At 36.5% G+C, this 20,280-nt stretch overlaps 1 protein-coding gene across 1 annotated transcript in view; it reads left to right on the forward strand.

Annotated features, from left to right (window-relative positions):
- Window positions 1-17,794, forward strand: part of LOC110111358 — a 36,076-nt gene extending 18,282 nt beyond the window's left edge. The window contains exon 2 of the mRNA XM_020843188.2: window positions 14,444-17,794. Within this exon, the coding sequence (XP_020698847.1) occupies window positions 14,515-17,532 (3,018 nt within the window). The 5' untranslated portion in view covers window positions 14,444-14,514 and the 3' untranslated portion in view covers window positions 17,533-17,794. The remainder of the gene's footprint in view (window positions 1-14,443) is intronic.
- Window positions 17,795-20,280: the final 2,486 nt, after the last annotated feature.

Here is a 20,280-nt window from a genome sequence, read left to right on the forward strand (position 1 = left end):
AGCGGTATCGAGCATGTACTGAGCAGTACCGAGCATGTACCTAGCGATACCGAGCGGTACCGAGCATGTACATTAGGTTTTTCAACAATGAAGAGAATAAATGGCGAAATCCACTTACAGGTCTTGGCTCTCTTGCACGCAGAAGGTGCTCTGTTTGGCCTTGATTGCGAACTTTGCCTCGAATGGCAGCAGAAATAACACAAGAACGAAGGAATGGGAAAGACGAGCTCTGCTTGGCCGAGCAGAAATGACGAAGGAACGGGAGGCGAAGGCAGCGGGCTTTGTTTGGCGTCGATTGCGAGCTCTTCTGGTCCGCCCTAGAAGATTTTTTTTGTGGATCGGAAAAATAGGGCTTCTCGTTAGCTGTAAAGGCTAAATAGAACTGACGATTTTATCATTTAATAACCAGACACGTGTGTCCGATTTAAATTTTAATGTTTTAAATTCCGACACTCCAATGCCGTGTCGGACACGTGTCCATGCCGTGTCCGACGCGTGTCCGTGTCCGACACTGCATACCCTCTTTAAGAGGCATGTCGGTGCATCATAGGTCAGAAGTCTATATTGAGATAATATCATGCGTTATGAAACCTTAGTCATAACCCACTAGAGAGAAATGAAAATGAGAATATTTGGAGAATGAGGTATTGATTACAGACAATTGATTTGTGGTTGTAGAGAGAAAATAAGAAATTTAGTTTTATTTTTTTTTTAAATAAAAATTTGAAGTACAACAAATTATATGTTCAAATTATTATTTTTTAAACTAGACACTTCTTCGGCTTGTCCGACATGTGTCAGACCCGTGTCGTGTCCGATACGTGTTGGACATTGCATACCTCTTTAAGGAGAAGTGTCGTTGGTGTCAATGCATTACTAAGTGTCCTCCAGAGCTTTTAGGGCAGCATGCCTTTTGCTTTTTTTTTTTCTTCTAAATTTTGGAGCCCTTACGGAGTTTTTCTTTAATATATTGATCTTTATCCAATTTTGTGCCCCTCCTTGGGTTTGTACAATGATGGCCATCCTAAGGACTTTCGAATACATTTAGCTTTATTTGTCATCATGTCCTCTTGAAGACTTTTGCATAAATAGACCTTTATCTGTTGTCATGCCTTCTAGGGTTTGTGAATTGACATGTCCTTTGGGTAGTTCTATATATTTTTTATTTAATCTCAACTAAGCTCCTTAACCATCATTCAATATCTTATCTAGTGGTTGTGGTCCTTGATTGTGAAGTTGAGGAGAATTCACTAATTATGTTATCCTTATCTTAGATTGTCGATCAAAGGACAATCTAATGATTTTCTCTTGATTGAAGAGGTTGAGATGAATCTACTATGGATTTTTTACCTATCCTCGGCTATTTTTTAGTGCATTGCTTGATAGTTTTAACCTACAATGGAAGATTTCAAATTGATTTTCATTGAGACTGATTGAATCTTAATTGAGAGATTGCAGCAGACATATATTTCTCACATTAAAAGTAAGAGCTGGTCTATTTTTAAACCGTCCTACCCTTTTGAGGGACCAATGGAGTAAGAGTTTAACTGTGGATATATGTGCAGATGAGATTCTCTTGTAGGTTTTTTGTGGAATGTCTCTTACTCGTAAAAGGCCTTAGGGAAATAGTAGTATGGTCTAGAGGTATAAACGAGCTAAGTCGAGCTTAAGTTAGGGCTAACTCAAGCTCGGCTCACCTACTCAAGGGAGACAACTCGAGCTTGAGCTTGAATCAAGCTCATATCGTGAGCTAGAGCTTTGCTTATTGAAATAACAATGGGCTTGAGCTTTACTAATGAGCTTGAGCCAAAGTCCCTTGGAGCAGGCACATACGAGAATCCGACTAGAGCTTGTTGGAGAAGGCGTTAATGGGACAAGTGCTAGAGAAGTTCGACTATAGTTCAGTATAAAGGGTAATGATGAGACTGGCATAGAGGAAGTCGCGGCGTGATCTTGTTAGAGAAGGCATCAACTAGAATGGTGGTGGGATATACTAAAAGCCAAAAAGTGATGCAAGTAATATATTTTTGACATTTTTTAATATGATAAAATTTTTTTTGATGTTGAAATAATAAGAGTCAGAGTTGGTAATGCCAAACACTAGTTTAACCATTCTTTCCTCATACTTTCAAGAAACAAGAATAATATATGATACATTTTGGGTGTATATACTCCTACAAAATGGAGTGGCTAAACAAAATAACGATTACCTTCCCAACTACGTTTGTTTTCCACTTCAACATCTCAAACAACTTTATTCCCATATTGTATGGAAGTGTTGTTTGTATTCATACACATCTCCAAAATAAAGGAAAATTTAATCCATGCGTAATTAAATGTCTTCATTGGCTATTCTCCTATATAAAAAATGTATATAGGCTACCAACTCCCCATGGGAAAGGTATGTGCGTCCACTGATGCCACTTCCAATGAAGAACTTAACTATGTTATTACTATTTATTCTAAGGAAGATATATCATTCACAAGCAATTTTTTCTCTTAGGTTGCCCTTTCGTACCCCTCACCCCGCAAGCAACTCTACTCAAAACCAGTTTCACTTACCTAAATTGAACATATACTTGAAACTCTTCCTACTCAGCTCCTGCATGTTTACTCCAGAAGAAATACATCTTAATCGACACAAGTCCAAATAACCAAATCAATCCCTATCACTAAATCCATTGAGAGAATTATTGAACTTGCAGCTAAATAGAGTTTTATTAAAAATTGTACCAAAAATTCTACTAAACATCTTTTATTCTTAATTTCATTATATAAAAAAAAATCATAATTACCCAACATTTAATACTAGTCTGCATATTATTTTTATCCTAAAATAGCCTTTAAGGCTTCGAATATTGAAAATTGAAATAATGGTATGAGGGAAGAAATGGAATCATTTAAAAAAATAAAATATGAGAAATGATCAAGTTACAGAATGAAAGAAACTGATGGGGATTTAGATAAGTCTTTTCTATCAAATATAAATATGAGAATTCATTAGAAATGTATAAAGTTAGGTTGGTGGCCAAAGGCTACATTAAAACATAGGAGATTCATTACCGAAACTTCTGCTCTAATTTTGCTAAAATAACATTGTTTGAGTTCTTTTATCATTATCAACTGATAAGGATTGAAAAATGCAACAATTCGATGCAAAGAATGCCTTCTTATATGGTGACATGAAGGTCAAAATACATATGAAGGTTCCATCTAGATTTGGCTCAAATACAAAACAAATAATATATAAGTTTAAAAATGCATAGTATGGTTAAAATAATTTTTAAGAATGTGGTTCAAAATGTTTGCCAAGATAATGCTTTATATGGGATATGAACAAAGTCAATGAAACTATATGTTATTTGTGAAACATATTATTATTATTATTATTATTATTATTATTATTATTATTATTATTATTTTATGTTATTTGTGAAACATATGACTTTAAGGGGAGTGTCAATATGTTGATGATATTATTATAAAAGATAGTGATTTGGAAGAAATGTGGAAATTAAATAAAATATCACTCTAATAATTTGAAATCAATAATGTCGTTGCCAAGTCCTAAGCCTTCGATGAAAAAAGTGGAGAGTTATGTTAAGTAGTCAATAATCAATATAAAATTTGTTGAATAATTATGACATGAATCCTTTAATACGTTGTTTAAATACTAGTGTATTTCCTAGAAGTGACGCGTTGTATGTCTTGAATATAGTTAAAAGTGTCTCAAGGTTGCTGCACCTGCGTCCGTGTACAATGTTAAATTAGCAATGGTTTCCACATGATGTACGAATGTGCGCAAAGAAGCTAGTCCATGAATTAGAATTAGGATAAGAATTCGAATATAGATTCTCTTGCAGCCAAATTAATGTAATTAATATATATTATGATTCATAAGAAGATAACTATTATATGCATTCAAGACATTAATAGTTTAGAATTTAAACTATGATATTCATGTATGAGTGTATTAGAAATGAAGTTGATATGATTAGATATAAAAGTTTAAAGGATAATATTATAGAAATTAATACAATTGAAGATATAATTATAGCTTTAAAAAATTAGTATTGATATTAAGATTATTAATATTATAAGTGCTTATACTCTGCAAGTAGGTTTAAATGTGTTTAAAATTAAAATTTTGGAATGAATTAGAAAAATTAATACAAAGGATATTTTTTGGGAAAAAAAAAATTATTATAAGAGATTTAAATTGACATGTTAGTAAAGTGATAGAAGATTTTAAAAGCATTCATAGTAATTATGAGTTTTGAGTGATAAATGAAGGTGATGAGATCATATTAAAATTTATTAGATCTTATGATTTTATAATTGCTAATATTTTATTTAAGAAAATAAAACATCTCATCACTTATAAGAATGTATATAGTAAAACTCAGATTGATTAATTTTTTTATAAAAAAATAGATTGTTTAGATTGCAATGATTGTAAAGTTATTTCGAGTGAATGTTATGTATCAAACATCTCTTATTAGTTTAGTACTTTAAGATGAAGGGGCAAAATATGAAAAATAAAATAAATTTTTTCTTAGGATTAAATGGGATCATTTAAAGAAATACTAACATAAATATTTTTTAGAGTAATATTTAAAATCTTAATATTTTGACTATGTTTGAGGAAGCTAATGTTATGTGAGAAAAAGTAGTTAGATAGAGATCTCTATAGGCTTCTCCTTATCTCTCGTTGATCTATCTCATAACCTCTCCTATGCCTTCCACAACATCTCTAATATCTTTTTCTAGAATTTCCCCCTCTCATAGCACAAAAAAAAATCCTATCTCTTGCTAGTAGCCGTCCAAAACTATGGCATTTTTGATCTAATTTGGCTCTCCTTCCACCACCACATAAACTCCTTGGATTACATCCATAAACTTCATATCAAATCTTAATGCATTTCTCTAACCCTTCCAAGTCTGTCCATCCCCTAACGACACCATTTTGCCAATCCTTCACATATTTCAACATTAGCCCAAACTATTTCTAGCTAGGCATCTTGACGTAGTCTTGGTTGCCTACACAACACTCTCAAACTTGTTGGAACCTCTCCAAAAACTCTGTATCATATTTATTGACTTTCCCCTACAAATTATAAGAGGATTCTTATCCTAAAATACCCTCCATGCCACAACCCAAATAATTTTCAAATCTAGAATGCTTATAGTCAAATTGAGTGTCTAAGCAAGACAAAGCCAATGAGCCTAAAATCATCTTATTCTAACATTATTAAGGCACGTAAATATGAAAGAATGACATATGATCGAGAGATTCAATATAGGTCATCCGATGAAATGCTCTAAATTTTGGCTATATTTATGAGATTTGTCACTCTCAAAATTTTATAAGCCCCCACTCTTTATATGAAAGTGGGCTTGGACCTTGACTTGATATTCAAGGGAGTTCAAAGGCTTGAAGAATTGTGGAGCTTCAAAGAATATTAACAAAAATATTTTTGAGAATAAGATTTTAGATCTTAAGATTTTGTCTGTGCATGAGTATGTTAATGTTATGTGGGAAAAAGTGGCTAGTGATATTAAGAATATTGCAAAAGATGTCCTTGGAGTATCAAAAGGAAAAGCTCCTAATAGTAAAAATAGTTGGTGGTGGAATCCAAATATGCAAGAAAAGATTAAAAATAAAAAGTTTTGTTATAAAAATTGGTTTAATTTTAAAAATTCTGATAATTGGGAAATGTATAAAGTGGCTCGTAAGGATGCTAAGAAAGCAATATGCGATGCAAAGACATTAGCTTTTAGTGATTTATATAATATATTAGATACTAAAGAGGGAGAAAGATATATGTATAAGTTAGCCAAACAAAGAGATATGAGTAGTAAGGATTTAGTTCAAGTGAAGTGTATTAAGGATGAAGATCAAAAAATACTTTTCTTAGAAGATAATATTCAACAAAGGTGGATGAGATATTTTGCTAAACTTTTTAATGAAGATTGCAAAAATAAGATTGACTATAGTGACCTTAGCACCCTAAATGAAAATAAAGATTTCTGTTTTTATCGGTGTATTAGTAAAACTGAAGTTAGAGAGGCTTTAAAGAAAATGAAGGGTGGAAAAGCTGTTGGACCTGATGATATTCCAATAGAGGTGTGGAAATGCTTAGGAGATGAAGGAATTTCATGGCTTACTAAACTTTTTAATACTATTTTGAAGACTAAGAAGATGCCAGATGAGTGGAGAATGAGTGTGTTAATTCCTATTTTTAAGAATAAAGGTGATGCACAAGATTGTGCGAATTATAGATGTATTAAGTTAATGTGTCATACTTTAAAACTATGGGAGCGAGTTATGGAGCATAGGTTGCGGCGTGATACTAATGTTTCTCAAAATCAATTTGGATTCATGTCGGGTAGGTCGATTATGGAAGCCATACATTTATTAAGAGGTTTGATGGAGAAATATAGAGAAAATAAGGATGATCTACATATGATATTTATTGATTTAGAAAAAGCATATGATAAAGTTCCAAGAGAAGTGCTATGGAGAGTTCTTGAAAAGAAAGGAGTCAATAATGCTTATATTCAAATCATTAAAGATATGTATGCAGGAGCTATTACTTGTGTTCAAACACAAGGTGGATTGACCAAGTATTTCCCTATTTCGGTTGGGTTACATCAAGGATCTTCCTTAAGCCCATATCTTTTTGCTTTAGTCATGGATGTTCTCACTAGACATTTGCAAGAGTATGTACCTTTGTGTATGCTTTTTGCTGATGATATTCTTTTTGTTGATAAGACTAGAGAGGGAGTTGAAGGTAAACTTGAATTATGGAGGTCAACCTTAGAGTCTAAAGATTTTCGCTTGAGTAGATCTAAAACGGAATATATGGAGTGTAATTTTAGTAGTAATAGACCTAGTGAGGGGATTGTGACTTTGGGCGATCAAGTCATTAATAAGAGTACACGTTTTAGATATCTTAGATCTATTGTTCAGAGTGATGGTGAAATAGATGAGGATATTATCAGCAGAATTCAAGTTGGATGGTTGAAGTGGAGGAATGCATCGGGATTATTATGTGATAGAAATGTACCCCTCAAACTTAAGGGAAAATTCTATAAGATGGTAGTGAGGCCTGCAATGCTTTATGGTGCCGAATGTTGGCCATTAAAAGAGAAGCATAATACTAAGTTAAGTGTGGCAGATATGAGGATGCTCAGGTGGATGAGTGGCTTTACCCTTAGAGATAGGATACGAAATGAGCATATACATAAAAAGGTTGGAGTAGCTCCAGTAGAAGATAAGATTAGAGAGAGTCACCTTAGATGGTTTGGTCACATAAAACGGCGGCCTTCCGATGACCCGGTTAGGAGAGTAGAGGTATTAGATTTAACTTTGTTAAGAAAGGCAGGGGTAGACCTAAAAAGAATTGGTTAGAAAATATTAGGAATGACCTTTCTTTATTAGATTTAAACGAGAATTTGACTTTTAATAGGACACAATGGAGAAAAAGGATTCATGTAGCCGACCCCACGTAGTGGGATAAAGGCTTGATATTGTTATTGTGTTGTTGTTGTACCTGAGCTCCAACGTCGGACCACTGCCATCAGATTATCGCTCAATCGCTATCGTCAGACCATCACCCATTTGTTGCTGTTCGGCCATCATTTGAGCACTTCCATCGAACCACTGCTTGATTGCCCCCCATCTACAACTGTTAGAACATCACCATCAAACCAGCATTGTTAGACCGTAGTTGTCTATACTACATCATTGGACTATCGTCATCCGATTGCAGTCCTTTTCACCATTGTCGACTATAATCTTCCAACCATTGTCGCCCGATGGAGAATCTCCAATCACCTCACTTGATTGCGGTCTCTTTACCACCACCTCCCTATTACAGTCGTCTAATCATCATTTCTTAACTACTATCCTTTGACCATCATCGCTCGACTAATGTCCTATGATCCCATCACTTTGCTATAACCCTCCGATCATTATTTCCTAATTATGAGTCTCTAACCACAGTTGTTTGACCATTGTTATTCGACCATCGTCATTGGGCTAAAGTTCTTCATCACCATTAATTGACTTTGATCTTGCGACCATTGTTGCTTGACTTCGACCCTTCAACCATCGTCGTTCGATTTTGTTACTCCAACCATCGTTCCTTGACTTCAGTTATTTGGCCACCATCGCTCTATTTTGATACTTTGATCATCGCCTGACTTTGATCCTTCGATCATTGTCCCCCAACTGTGCTCTTTTAATCATTTTTGTCCGATTATGATCCTCTGACTGATGAGGACATCGTCAGCATTTTCGATGCCGGAGATCGATGGTTACGAGCATGAGTTGTATTTTCATTATTTTATGTAGTAGTTTATTTTTATTTTATGTTTTCCGTTTTTGCCCTTATGGGTATTTGGTCGCTATTGTAGCCCAAGGGGCATTTTAATCTTTTATTTTCTTTGTCATTGTGAGGCCTGATTATATGGCCCTTCTCTTGTAATAGTTTAGTTTTTTCGGATGAAATAAAAAAAAAATTTACTTTGTGTTCTCTTTGTGAGTGCATCCTCTCTCTCAAATCTCTTAGTGAGTTTTGAGAAGAGCTAGATCTCTTTGTGAGTTCTAGACATTCTTCTAGCTTGTTTTATGATCAAGTAGTGTGAGAACTTAAAGGAATTTCATCCAGATTATATTCTCTCTGAAATTTCCTCCCCACAACCTTTCCACTTAGCAATCCAGCCCCCATAGTGTCCAGCCGCCAACCAGCAGCTTCCCGCCAGCCACAGGCCTACCGGCTGTCGATCAACTCCCTGCCAGCCAGCCCGTAACCTCATCCCACCGGCCACAGCCCATCCCGTCCCGTGCAGCCACCCCCCCTACTGCTCCCAATCTCACAGTTAAACAGCCATCCGTGAGCCTCCAGCCCACCATCTCCTTGCAGTTCCCCTTGCCGCTGGACCTTCATGTTTTGCCCAAGCCGTGAATTCCAATTCCTGGTGACTTAATTAATTGCCTAATCAAGGGCTCATCTTAAGGCAAGGTAATTAATGACACTTAGAGCTATTTTGAAATTCGAATTCTACTTTCCCTCTCATCTCAAATCCACTTGGGAAGTTACTCAATACATAATTAAATCTGAAATAAAATTCAGGTTTAATTTAATTATCTACTTAAACTTGGGCCCCACTCTCATAACTCCTAAATCTCTCTCTCTCTCCTCCTATGGCCGGCCACTCTTAGTGGGCCTCTCTCGATTTTGATGACACAATTGAAGATTACATCGACCGTATCCATTATACCTTAGTGGATGTGATCGACGAGCAAAGATCAAAGGGACGTTGGATCATCCTTGGACGACCGCCATCCTCCACCACTCCGGCCACCTATCCAAGAACGACGATCTTAGGCTCCTTCTTCTTCGGAGTGACCTCGGTTCTAATGTGGAGACTTTTCTTCTGCTAAAGCCTAGACTAGTTGAGCGTATGGGCTCCAAAGGTGAAGGTTCTTATTATTAAATTGTGGATTCTTGTTTAACGTCGTAATTTTACATTTACTCTTTGTGATTCCTTAAATTGGGAATCGGATTTGCTCTTCTTTGCCTAAACAAGTTGAAGACTGAGAATTCTAAGGATCAAAAGCATTGTTGTAATCAATAAATTTATCTTGGATTACGTTGTTAAAACTGCTCTCTTTAATTTCTTAAAATAACTCCTCCATCGCATTTTGTTTCACATCACTGACCATTATGAATTGATTATGATTGTTCAACTACCATCACCCAACTACGATCCTCTTTCTATCATTCCTTGACTACAGTCATCCGAACAACATCACATGACTATGGTCGATGACTGTAGTCATTTGATCATTATTGCTCAACTATGATCCTCAGACTACTGTCACATGATTATGATCCTTTGATCACCATTGTTCGACTGCAGTTCTTTGAACATATTCAACCAATTACAATCCTTCAACCATCATTCTTGAATACTATACTTCAATTAGCATCGCTAAACTATGATCCTTTGACTATTGTCATCTAACTTCACTAACGCTCGCTGACTTCATTACCTGCCACCAACAATATTGTTAATGCATGCTATTGCCCATAAGATAGCTTGATGCATGCCCTTGACACTAATGGACTGGCTGAGCCTGTGAGCCCCACTAGAGTGGGCGGTGGGCAAGAAGTGCAAAGGGGATTAATTCCACTTTAATTACCTGCCATAAAAAAACAAAATCGAGAGGAAATTAGGAAAGTTTATTTAGGGAAAGAGGATTAGTTTGAATTCAAATTTGAAGGGGAATTATGAAAGATTTATTTAGGAAAAGAGGGCTGATTTGAAATCAGATTTGGGTATTCACCCAATTGCGATCCTTCAACTATCATTCTCGAATACTATACATCGACTATCATCACTAAACTACGGTGCTTTTACTATTGTCTTCTAACTTCACTAATGTTCGCTGACTTCATTACCTACCACCAACAACATTGTTAACGCATGCTATCTCCCATAAGCCAGCCTGATGCATGCCCTTGACACTAATGGATCAGTTGAGCTTGTGGGCCCCATTAAAGTGGGCGGTGGGCAAAAAGAGCAAAGGGGATTAATTCCACTTTAATTACCTACCATATTGAGAGGAAATTATGAAAGTTTATTTAGGGAAAGATGATTGGTTTGAATTCAGATTTAAAAGGAAATTATGAAAGATTTATTTAGGGAAAGATGACTGATTTGAATTTAGATTAGGAGGGAAATATGAAAGGTTTATTTAGGAAAATATGATTGATTTGAATTCAAATTTGAGAGTTGAATTATAAAAGGTTTATTTAGGAAAGTGGGCTGATTTGAATTTAGATTTGAGAGAGAAGTAGGAAGCTTTATATTATGGTTACTTGGGTTGTTTTATTTTTATTATATGATTGGTGTGTTTGCTGTAGTTTTTCTTGGAGTTGTTCCTAGCTGTGCATAGTGTTTGTGGAGAGCCGATCTACCTCTCAAATAGTAGATCAACTTGTATCTTGGTTTGTTGTGCTGAAATAAAAATTTTTCTTGCCGATTTCTGCTGCATTTTCTCTTCGTTCTTGTTGTTTTCTCTATGTAGAGGTCAGATTCATATCAAATTGGTATTAGTGCATCTTTTTTGGGACCTTTGACGGCTAAGAAGGTTGATGTGCTGGAGGAGAGGCTTGATGGGGAAGTTAGAAATTTGGAATCTTGATTCAAAGAGAGAATTTAAGCAATTGAGGGCAGAGTGCAGACCTTCGAATCTGGAAGAGATGATGAAAAAGATGTTAGAGTTTCAAGCCAAGATGACATCATCAAAGGCAAGAATACTGTTGACTATACATGGATGTGGTGGGAACCTTAATATAGGGATGATGAGGGAGGATTTGAAGTTGGAAATTTTTTGGGAAGAAGAGGAGATGCTATCTTTGGAACCACTTCCAAGGAGGGGAAAGGGTGAATGAGTGAGATTTTTGGTGGAGCTGCAGAGTTTGGAAGGAGAAGAAGATGAGGAGAAGATAGAAGCACCAGACATGGTTCAACCACTCCTACAACAGTATCGTGATCGAGAGATTGATCAGAGAATATGAGCATGCTACCATCTTGAAGGAAGGAGTCTCACCTATCATTGTTCGTCTGTACCATTGTTCCCAAATTTTGAAGGATGAGATCGAGAGATTGATCAGAGAGATCCTGGAGGTAGGGATCATTTAACCTAGTGTTAGTTCATTTTGCAGTGTCATTAGTCACGTGCTTCAATAGAACATTCTTTCGTTCCACCTTGAGAACAAGGTGGCTCTTTCAAAGGGAGTATTGATGGATCGGCTGAGCATGTGGGCCCCACTAGGGTGGGCGGCGGGCAAGAAGAGCAAAGGGGATTAATTCCACTTTAATTACTTACCATAAAAAATAAAAATTGAGAAGAAATTAGGTAAGTTTATTTAGAGAAAGAGGATTGATTTGAATTCAGATTTAGAAGGGAATTATGAAATATTTATTTAGAGAAAGAGGGCTAATTTGAATTCAGATTTGGGAGGGAATTAGAAAATGTTTATTGAGGGAAAGAGAACTGATTTGAATTTAAATTTGGGGGGGAAGTATGAAGGTTTATATTAAGGTTAATTAGGTTGTTTTATTTTCATTATATGATTGGTGTGTTTGTTGTAGTTTTTCTTGGAGTGCTTTCTAGCGGTGCCTAGGGTTTGTGGAGAGTCGATCTACTTGTTGAATAGTAGATCAATTTGTATCTTAATTTGTTGTGCTGAAATCATAATTTTTCTCGCCAATTTCTACCATGTTTTCTCTTCGTTCTTGTTGTTTTTGTTATGTAGAGATCATATTCCTATCAAACACCAACTCCGACTCCCAACATTAACACTAAGATTTATATTGAAGTTCTTGATCTCTAGCCTACCCTCAAAGGAATAAATGATCTTTTGAAGATATATCTTATGCCATAAGACTTCTAACTTCTGCCAAATTCATTATGTATATTGTATCAACAATTTCCCTACTCATGGAGAATGGCATAATTTGTAACCGATAACAAATACTAATTGAATCATATCAACTGGGCCGGACTCTCAGTTTTTTTTCCTTCTTGGGTTTTTCATGTAAAAATTTTGGTGTTTGTTGCAACTCTTCTTTTATCTGTATGTATGTTGGATCTTTGTACAATGCAAAGATGTTAATTTCTCTCTTCATTGTCTCAAATGTTCTAGCACACAACAATTTGACACTATTTGTAAGAAAATATTCCTGGCTGGGTGGCAATTTATATTTATATATTTTTCGAAACACATTTGTGTGGTGCTTTTGAGAAAAGGTGAAAGTAGGAGAATTGAGATGGGGGGAGACTATTTTTCCATGTTGCCATGAATGTAAACATATTTCACAGCACCACACAAATGATGCTATATGACTGGAGGGTTAGAATTTCCTAATTTAATTAATGTAATGTTTAGTATGACTATATGTAGGAAATTGAGGATTCATATATCATAAACCTCCAAACATTTCAACCGCATGCTTTCTTTAAATATAAGCATGCAATACTAGCAATAGAACCCAAATGAAGGAAATGATTAAAATAATTTGAAAAATTAACAAGAATTTAGAATCAAATTAATAATTGAATTTATTTTCTCATAAATTGAATTTGTGATGTGATTTAAACAATATCAAGAGGTCTAATCAAACAATATTAAATATGCAGATGAGAACAAAAGCACAATAGAAGGAGATGACTTTGCCTAGAATTAGGATTGTGCTTATACTTGAAGGAATCATTCATCCAATTTATACTCATAAGAATAAAAACTTAATAGAGAAACTATATTCATGCTAAAAGTTCATAATTATATGACTTAAAACAACTATTTACACTCTTCATCCCTTAAACTAATTGATATGATTGTCTTAAGATAAGCTTAATTTATGTCTAAATTAAAATCTAAAAAGTAATATTAATTCTAACTCAAATTAAAGCTTTATACCTTTTATCTAAAATAATTAGACAGACTAATTACCCTCTGATAATGTCTCATAATTCACAATAACTCAAGGGAGGGGAGGGGAGATTTAGCAAGGCAAAAAAATGAAAAATGATCTAAAATATTTGTGTTGTATTCATCTCTAAACATAGTAGAAGCTATATCTATGCAATCATTAACATATTTGAACTTTTGTGAACCACTTGATATGATTTTTTTTTGGTATTTTCGTCGGAATTTGTTTTATTGCTTTTGTTAACACACTTTTCCCAAGACAGCGGTCCAGCATCCTACTACTCGTATTTGTCTTGTATTCATCTCTAAAAATAGTAAAAGCTATCTCTGTGCAATCATTAATATATGCCAACTTGTCTGAACCACTTAAATCCGATCTTTTTTTTTTTTTTTTGCAATCATTAATATATGCCAACTTGTCTGAACCACTTAAATCCGATCTTTTTTTTTTTTTTGTAATCTGTTTTATCGCTTTTGTGCATGCACGTTCCCAACATAAGGGTGAAGGGTCCACCATCCTACTACTCGTATCCATCATTTTCTCCCTCGCACTAAAATTTAGTGTGTTTCGAAGGCTTAGCCGAGTTTCTGCCCATTATACTGACAGAAAATCTCTTTAACATAGATTTTTTTTTTCAATTGATGCGACAAACCTGTTTTTTGTACTAGCCTCCTAATTTAATTATTTCTTGTTGTTATCCAATCTTGTGACATCCTAAGATTTTGAAAACTGAAGCTTTCCTTGGCATCTTCAGCTGGTAGAGAAATGTAAATGACATGAGTTTTGAATCAAGGAAATAGCCTCCCTGTAATCTCAACTTAGTAGACTTCGCATTTGCAGCAATGAGCAACCTTATGCAGTTGCTACAAACTCTTTTTTTTAGAGTTCTTACTAATTGCTAATATAAGGCCGTTTTATTTTGATTTTTCAGTGGATCTCCCTTTCGTTGAATACGTTGGAATTGAAATATTTTGAAGCAGGACAGTGTATGAAGATGGATATATGGAGCTTCAGCAAGAAAGCTCCAATATTAGTATCTTGTCAACATCAAGGAACCTCTCTTCCTCTTCATCAGCATTTGTCTCTGCAATCCAGTCTCCTTTCTTCTCTCCGCGTTCACCACAGGCTTGTAAACCTGGTCAAAACCAAACAGAAATTGCTGGGTCTTCAATTGGCGCTGTTATAAGTGGAAAAAATGTTGGCTCCATTGCTGCTTTTGAACAATCAGAATTAATCTCCAACCTCAGAAGTTTGTCATCAGATATTTCACCTACGCCAAGTTTTTATGCATCCAGAAATTTTGAAGTCCCAACAACAAATTTTAGAAGCCCAAATATTGTTTCCCCCAATAATGATGTTTGCAGTTCATCTAATTACAGTCAAAGAACCAGCAATGGTTATAAAGGACGGAAAGAGAAGCAAAAGAGATTTGGTAACAGCCAGGCAAAACTTTCCTTTTCTTGGTCACCAGCTACAATTGCCTCTGCTGCGAGGTTCAGAAGCTGCGACGTATACATAGGTTTTCATGGACGGAAACCTTCTTTGCTGAGATTTGCTAATTGGCTTCGTGCGGAGTTTGAGCTTCAGGGAATCAACTGTTTTGCTTCTGATCGAGCTCGGTGCAGGAATTCCCGTAGTCGTGATACGGTTGAGAAGATGATGCATGCATCATCCTTTGGGATTGTGATCCTTACCAAAAAATCTTTTGGCAATCCTTACAGCATAGAGGAGCTGAAATATTTCTTGGGCAAGAAGAATCTCTGTCCAATTTTCTTTGATCTCAGTGCCTGCGACTGTCTTGCAAGGGATATTGTTGAGAGGAGGGGGGAATTGTGGGAGAAATATGGCGGCGAGTTGTGGATGCTCTATGGTGGTTTGGAGAAGGAATGGATAGAAGCCGTTGATGGGCTTTCCCGGGCGCTGAACTGGCAGCTGGAGGCATATGATGGCAACTGGAGGGACTGCATACTACAGGCAGTTGTTCTTTTGGCTACTAAACTAGGCAGGAGAAGTGTGGTAGATAGAGTAAATAAATGGAAGGAGAGGGTGGAGAAAGAGGAGTTCCCTTCTGCAAGAAATGAAGACTTCGTTGGGAGGAATAAGGAGCTCTCTGAATTGGAGCTTATTTTGTTTGGTGATGTTACTGGAGATGGGGAGAGGGAATATTTTGAGCTGAAAACCAGGCACAGACGAAAAGGCGTGTTGGTTGGTCGGGCTGAAAACTTCGAAGAAGAAGACAATGCGAAGGGTCAGCAATCTGAGAGCAGTGGTAAAGGGAAGGAACCTGTTCTATGGAAGGAATCAGAAAAGGAAATTGAGATGCAGAGATTATGCAGTCCTGTGAGGCAGTACCGTCCTATTAGAGTTAAAAATGGCACAAGGTATAATCGGAGGAAAAGATCAATGAAGATACTGTATGGCAAAGGGATTGCTTGTGTATCCGGGGACTCTGGAATCGGCAAGACAGAATTGGCCTTAGAATATGCATACAGATACTCTCAGAGATACAAGTTGGTGCTGTGGGTGGGAGGGGAAACTAGATACATCCGTCAGAATTATTTAAGCCTCCAAAACTTTCTGGAAGTTGATCTAAGCATAGAAAACTTTCATCTTGACAAGGGAAAACTGAAGTGTTTTGAGAAGCAGGAAGATGAAGCCATCACAAGGATTAGGAAAGAGATGATGAGGGATATTCCTTTTTTAGTTGTGATAGATAACTTGGAGAGTGAGAAGGACTGGTGGGATAGGAAAGTTTTAATGGATTTCCTTCCACGTTTTGGTGGGGAAACCCATTTCATCATAACTACACGCCTTCCTCAGGTCATGAACCTTGAGCCCATGAAGCTTTCCTACTTATCTGGTGGGGAGGCATTATCCTTGATGAAAGGGGGAGTAAAAGACTACTCTGTTACAGAGATTGATGCCCTTAGGGTCCTTGAAGAAAAACTGGGTAGGCTAACACTAGGTCTTGGAATTGTAGGAGCAATCCTTTCAGAGATTCCAATAACACCGAGTAGACTCCTGGACACTATAAACAGGATCCCAAGTAGAGATACAGCATGGAATGACAGAGATAGTGTTACATTGAGACGACATGCTTTCCTCGTCCGGCTCTTAGATGTCTGTCTTTCAATATTTGATCATGCAGATGGGCCAAGGAGCTTGGCAACTAGAATGGTTCAGATCAGCGGCTGCTTTGCTCCATCTGCAGTGCCAGTGTCCCTACTAGCTCTAGCAGCACATAAAGTTCCAGAAAAGCACAGTGGCTCAATATTTTGGAAGAAGCACCTGCTGAATATGTTCACCTGTAGCTTCACAAGATCTCATATCAAGAAAACAGAAGCTGAAGCATCTTCCATGTTGGTGAGGTTTGGAGTGGCTAGAAGCAGTAGCAAGCCGGACTGCATCCACTTTCATGAAATCATCAAGCTATATGCTCGCAAGCGAGGGGCTGCCGGAGTTTCGTTAGCCATGGTTCAGGCAGTTTCGCTCAGGGGCTCCATTTCTCAGTCTTCAGAGCACTTGTGGGCAGCCTGCTTCTTGCTATTTGGGTTCGGGACGGATTGTGTCGTCGTCGAGTTAAAGCCATCCGAGCTAATGCAGTTCATTAAACGTGTAGCGTTACCGCTCGCCGTCCACACATTCATCACCTTTTCAAGATGCATTGCTGCAATGGAGCTCCTCCAGCTCTGCACAGAGGCTCTGGAAGTTGCTGCAGAGTCCCTTGTTTCTCGAGCTGAGAAATGGTTTGATAAATCGTTTTGCTGCTTGAGGCCAGGGCATTCTGATGCTCAATACGCTTATCTGTGGCAGGAGCTGGCGCTTTTGAAAGCTACTGTGTTGGAAACGAGAGCTAAGTTGATGCTCAGAGGAGGGAAATATGATGTGGGTGATGACCTGATTCGCAAGGCCATATTCATCAGGACTTCTATATGTGGTGAGCACCACCCTGACACTATATCCGCCAGAGAAACTCTAAGTAAGCTCACAAGACTTCTTGCAAATGATCAACTTAGTTAATTTTGATTTAGTTCTCACAGTTCAATCACCATATATTCTTTAATGTGGTTTCACATGCATTAGAATCACAGGAATCCATATTACCAAATAGCAATAATTTTTTTTTCTCTGAATCTATGTGGCTTCTTTGTCCATCTTTGCACTGACTATGCACCAGTTTTTTAACAGTTTTGACAATTTTAAAATCTTTCGATGTTATTATGTAATCAGTAACCCTGTATAAAGTTCTTTGAAATTTTCAGAGTTTCATTCGGCTTTTCGATCTTTGGTCTACTTGAATTGCCTTTATTCAAATGTTCATGTTGGAAAATCTATGTAGAATGCTCCCTACAAAATTTTTTACTGTTTTTATTTGATGTGTCAAAGTTGGGAGAAATTATTTTGTGCGGTCATTGGACGGCATCCAGAGACGAATCAGGATGCTCCATATCATTTTTTTGTTGTGTACGAGATGACGTGGCACATCCTGATTCATCTTTGGACTATCCGGTGACTGTACATAATAATTTATGCAAAGTTGGTAGCTGATGCTTTCATTTACCGTTAAGATGCTTGAATGCTGCTGTTACTCCTGAGGCATAAATATTCTTTTTATAGCATAAACTGCTGCTTAGATAAAAGAGAAAATATTTGAATGGGGTCGGGGAAGTTCTGAGCATGATTTGGGTCAATTGGGCTGGACTGCTTTGGCTTAGGTTTACTTTAGTTGGGCTTTGTCAGCCCAATTGGGTGGCCCAAGTCAGCCCAATGCTTGGGCTGGCTAGGGAGGTTAGTCTAGGGTCTTAGGTACCTAATGGAAGGGTTTAGGTTCGAGGGTTTGAAGGCATGAAGGCTTGGTCAATGGAGAAAGTTTTATGGTTCATATAGGTCAATCATGGTTAATTGGTCAATCGTGGTTAACCAATGACCACCATGGGTTGGGTTGGAAGTGATTAATTTAAGTTTTAAGGGTGGTTTGGAAGCTTTAGGACACTATCCCATTGGCTAAGGTTGGGTCTAACCTATGAAAGCCACTTTAGAAAAGCTTAGGGCATTTAGGGCATTTCAGGGTTTCTGTAAAAGAGATTAAAGTTTCATTTGAGACAGTTTTCTTATTGCTTCTTAAAGTAGCATGAAAATTAAAAATTTTGTGCTATAAAGCTTCTTTACGAAGCAGTAAGAAAGTCGTCTCAAATGAAGCCTATGTTGCAATAACAAAGAAGAAGCCTGCACACCAAATATATTAAAAAATAGCAAAAAATAATCATATCAAGCTTCCAAAAATTGCACAATAATACGTTGTAGTTCTGAAAAACAGCACCATAGAACTCTTATGGAATAAAGCTGAAACTACATTTGAATATTATGACACAAGGATGAGAGTAAGACTTAACAAATTGTTGAAATACATCAAAAGATTAAAAAACTTCAGAATTTGAGTTATTATGATTATAAAAACTATAAGATCTAGATTTGATAGCTTTATGAGTGAAATAGACCCTCTTTTTGCTATACCATAGGGTGGAATCATATTTATGTGAGGGTGGGCAATTGCCTACTCCAAAAAAAAAACTTATAATGAAGGCAAATTTGAAAATTTGTCTACCGCCCATTAAACTTTACATTTAAGTCTCGTCGATGATTGGTATGGAGAATGGAAGAAATAACAAATTTTTATCATTATCGTATTAGTTTATTTTACACTGTTGTTGATATATAATTTCAAGAACTGAATAATTAATTCTCTAAAGCCAGCACTAGGTTGTTTTTTTATGTGATGTGTTTAAACCCAATTGTTCATTTTCTGCTTATAAGAGTCAACTAATTTGTCTTGCGGAGTTATATTTAACTAGTTTTTGTCAATTAAATTTGTGGCCCTTGAATAAGAGTCAGTATTTTGAAACTTTCTGAAATATTAATGGGGTAAAATTTTGAAGGAGAGAGGGAGGAATGACTTTCCATTGTGGATGAGAGATCTCCTCTAAAGAATTTGACTAAAGCTAAAACTGAAAACCTAAAGGGACTTAAAGTTGATTGTTTTGATGGCTTAACAGCTTAAAAGCCTGCTCTAATTTTTGTAATTATTTTTTTTAAAGTTATTTATAAATCCAGAGAAGTCACCATCATCTTTTTCTGGATGCCTGAATTATGGTTCGTTTTCCCCTTTGCTCCTCTCTCGTGACTCGTGACCTTGAGTACGGCTTTCATTTTCCTTTTCGCTCCTCTCTCACCCCCATAAGAAGACCGCCTGTGGTAGATGCTTATGTCTTCTAAGCTTTAAGGGTCATGTTATTTGCATTCTTAATTTTGATCTTACAGCTCCTCTTGACACTCTGGTAATGAAAAGACAAATTAAATTATTTTAATATATTCTAACCTTTCAAATGAGGTAGAACTATTTTAATTTAGCCCCCTCCCCCCCAAACTAGAATAAATTTTTTGGCTTCGCCACTGATTCCACTCCATATATGATTATAAGTTCATAAATGTCGAACCTTCCTAAGCTCTTTATAGAGTCAAAGACATATAAGCCCCACAACACTACTATATTTTGTTAGACTTAGCTTAAGTTACTACATTGTAGTGCTCAACTTAGCTTTAGGATATGAGGGTGATTATATCATAACCCAATGCACCAAATTCGACCCAATCCGAACCCAAATGGGTCCGAATCAAGGACCTGAAGCGCTGTTGGAAGGTTCGAATCACAATTTGAGTTACCAAACGGTCTCCGATTTTAACGATCTTATACTCGAATCGAATGGCTCG

This window comes from Dendrobium catenatum, unplaced genomic scaffold, assembly GCF_001605985.2.
Source record: "Dendrobium catenatum unplaced genomic scaffold, ASM160598v2 fragScaff_scaffold_841, whole genome shotgun sequence".
Taxonomy (NCBI): Eukaryota; Viridiplantae; Streptophyta; class Magnoliopsida; order Asparagales; family Orchidaceae; genus Dendrobium; species Dendrobium catenatum.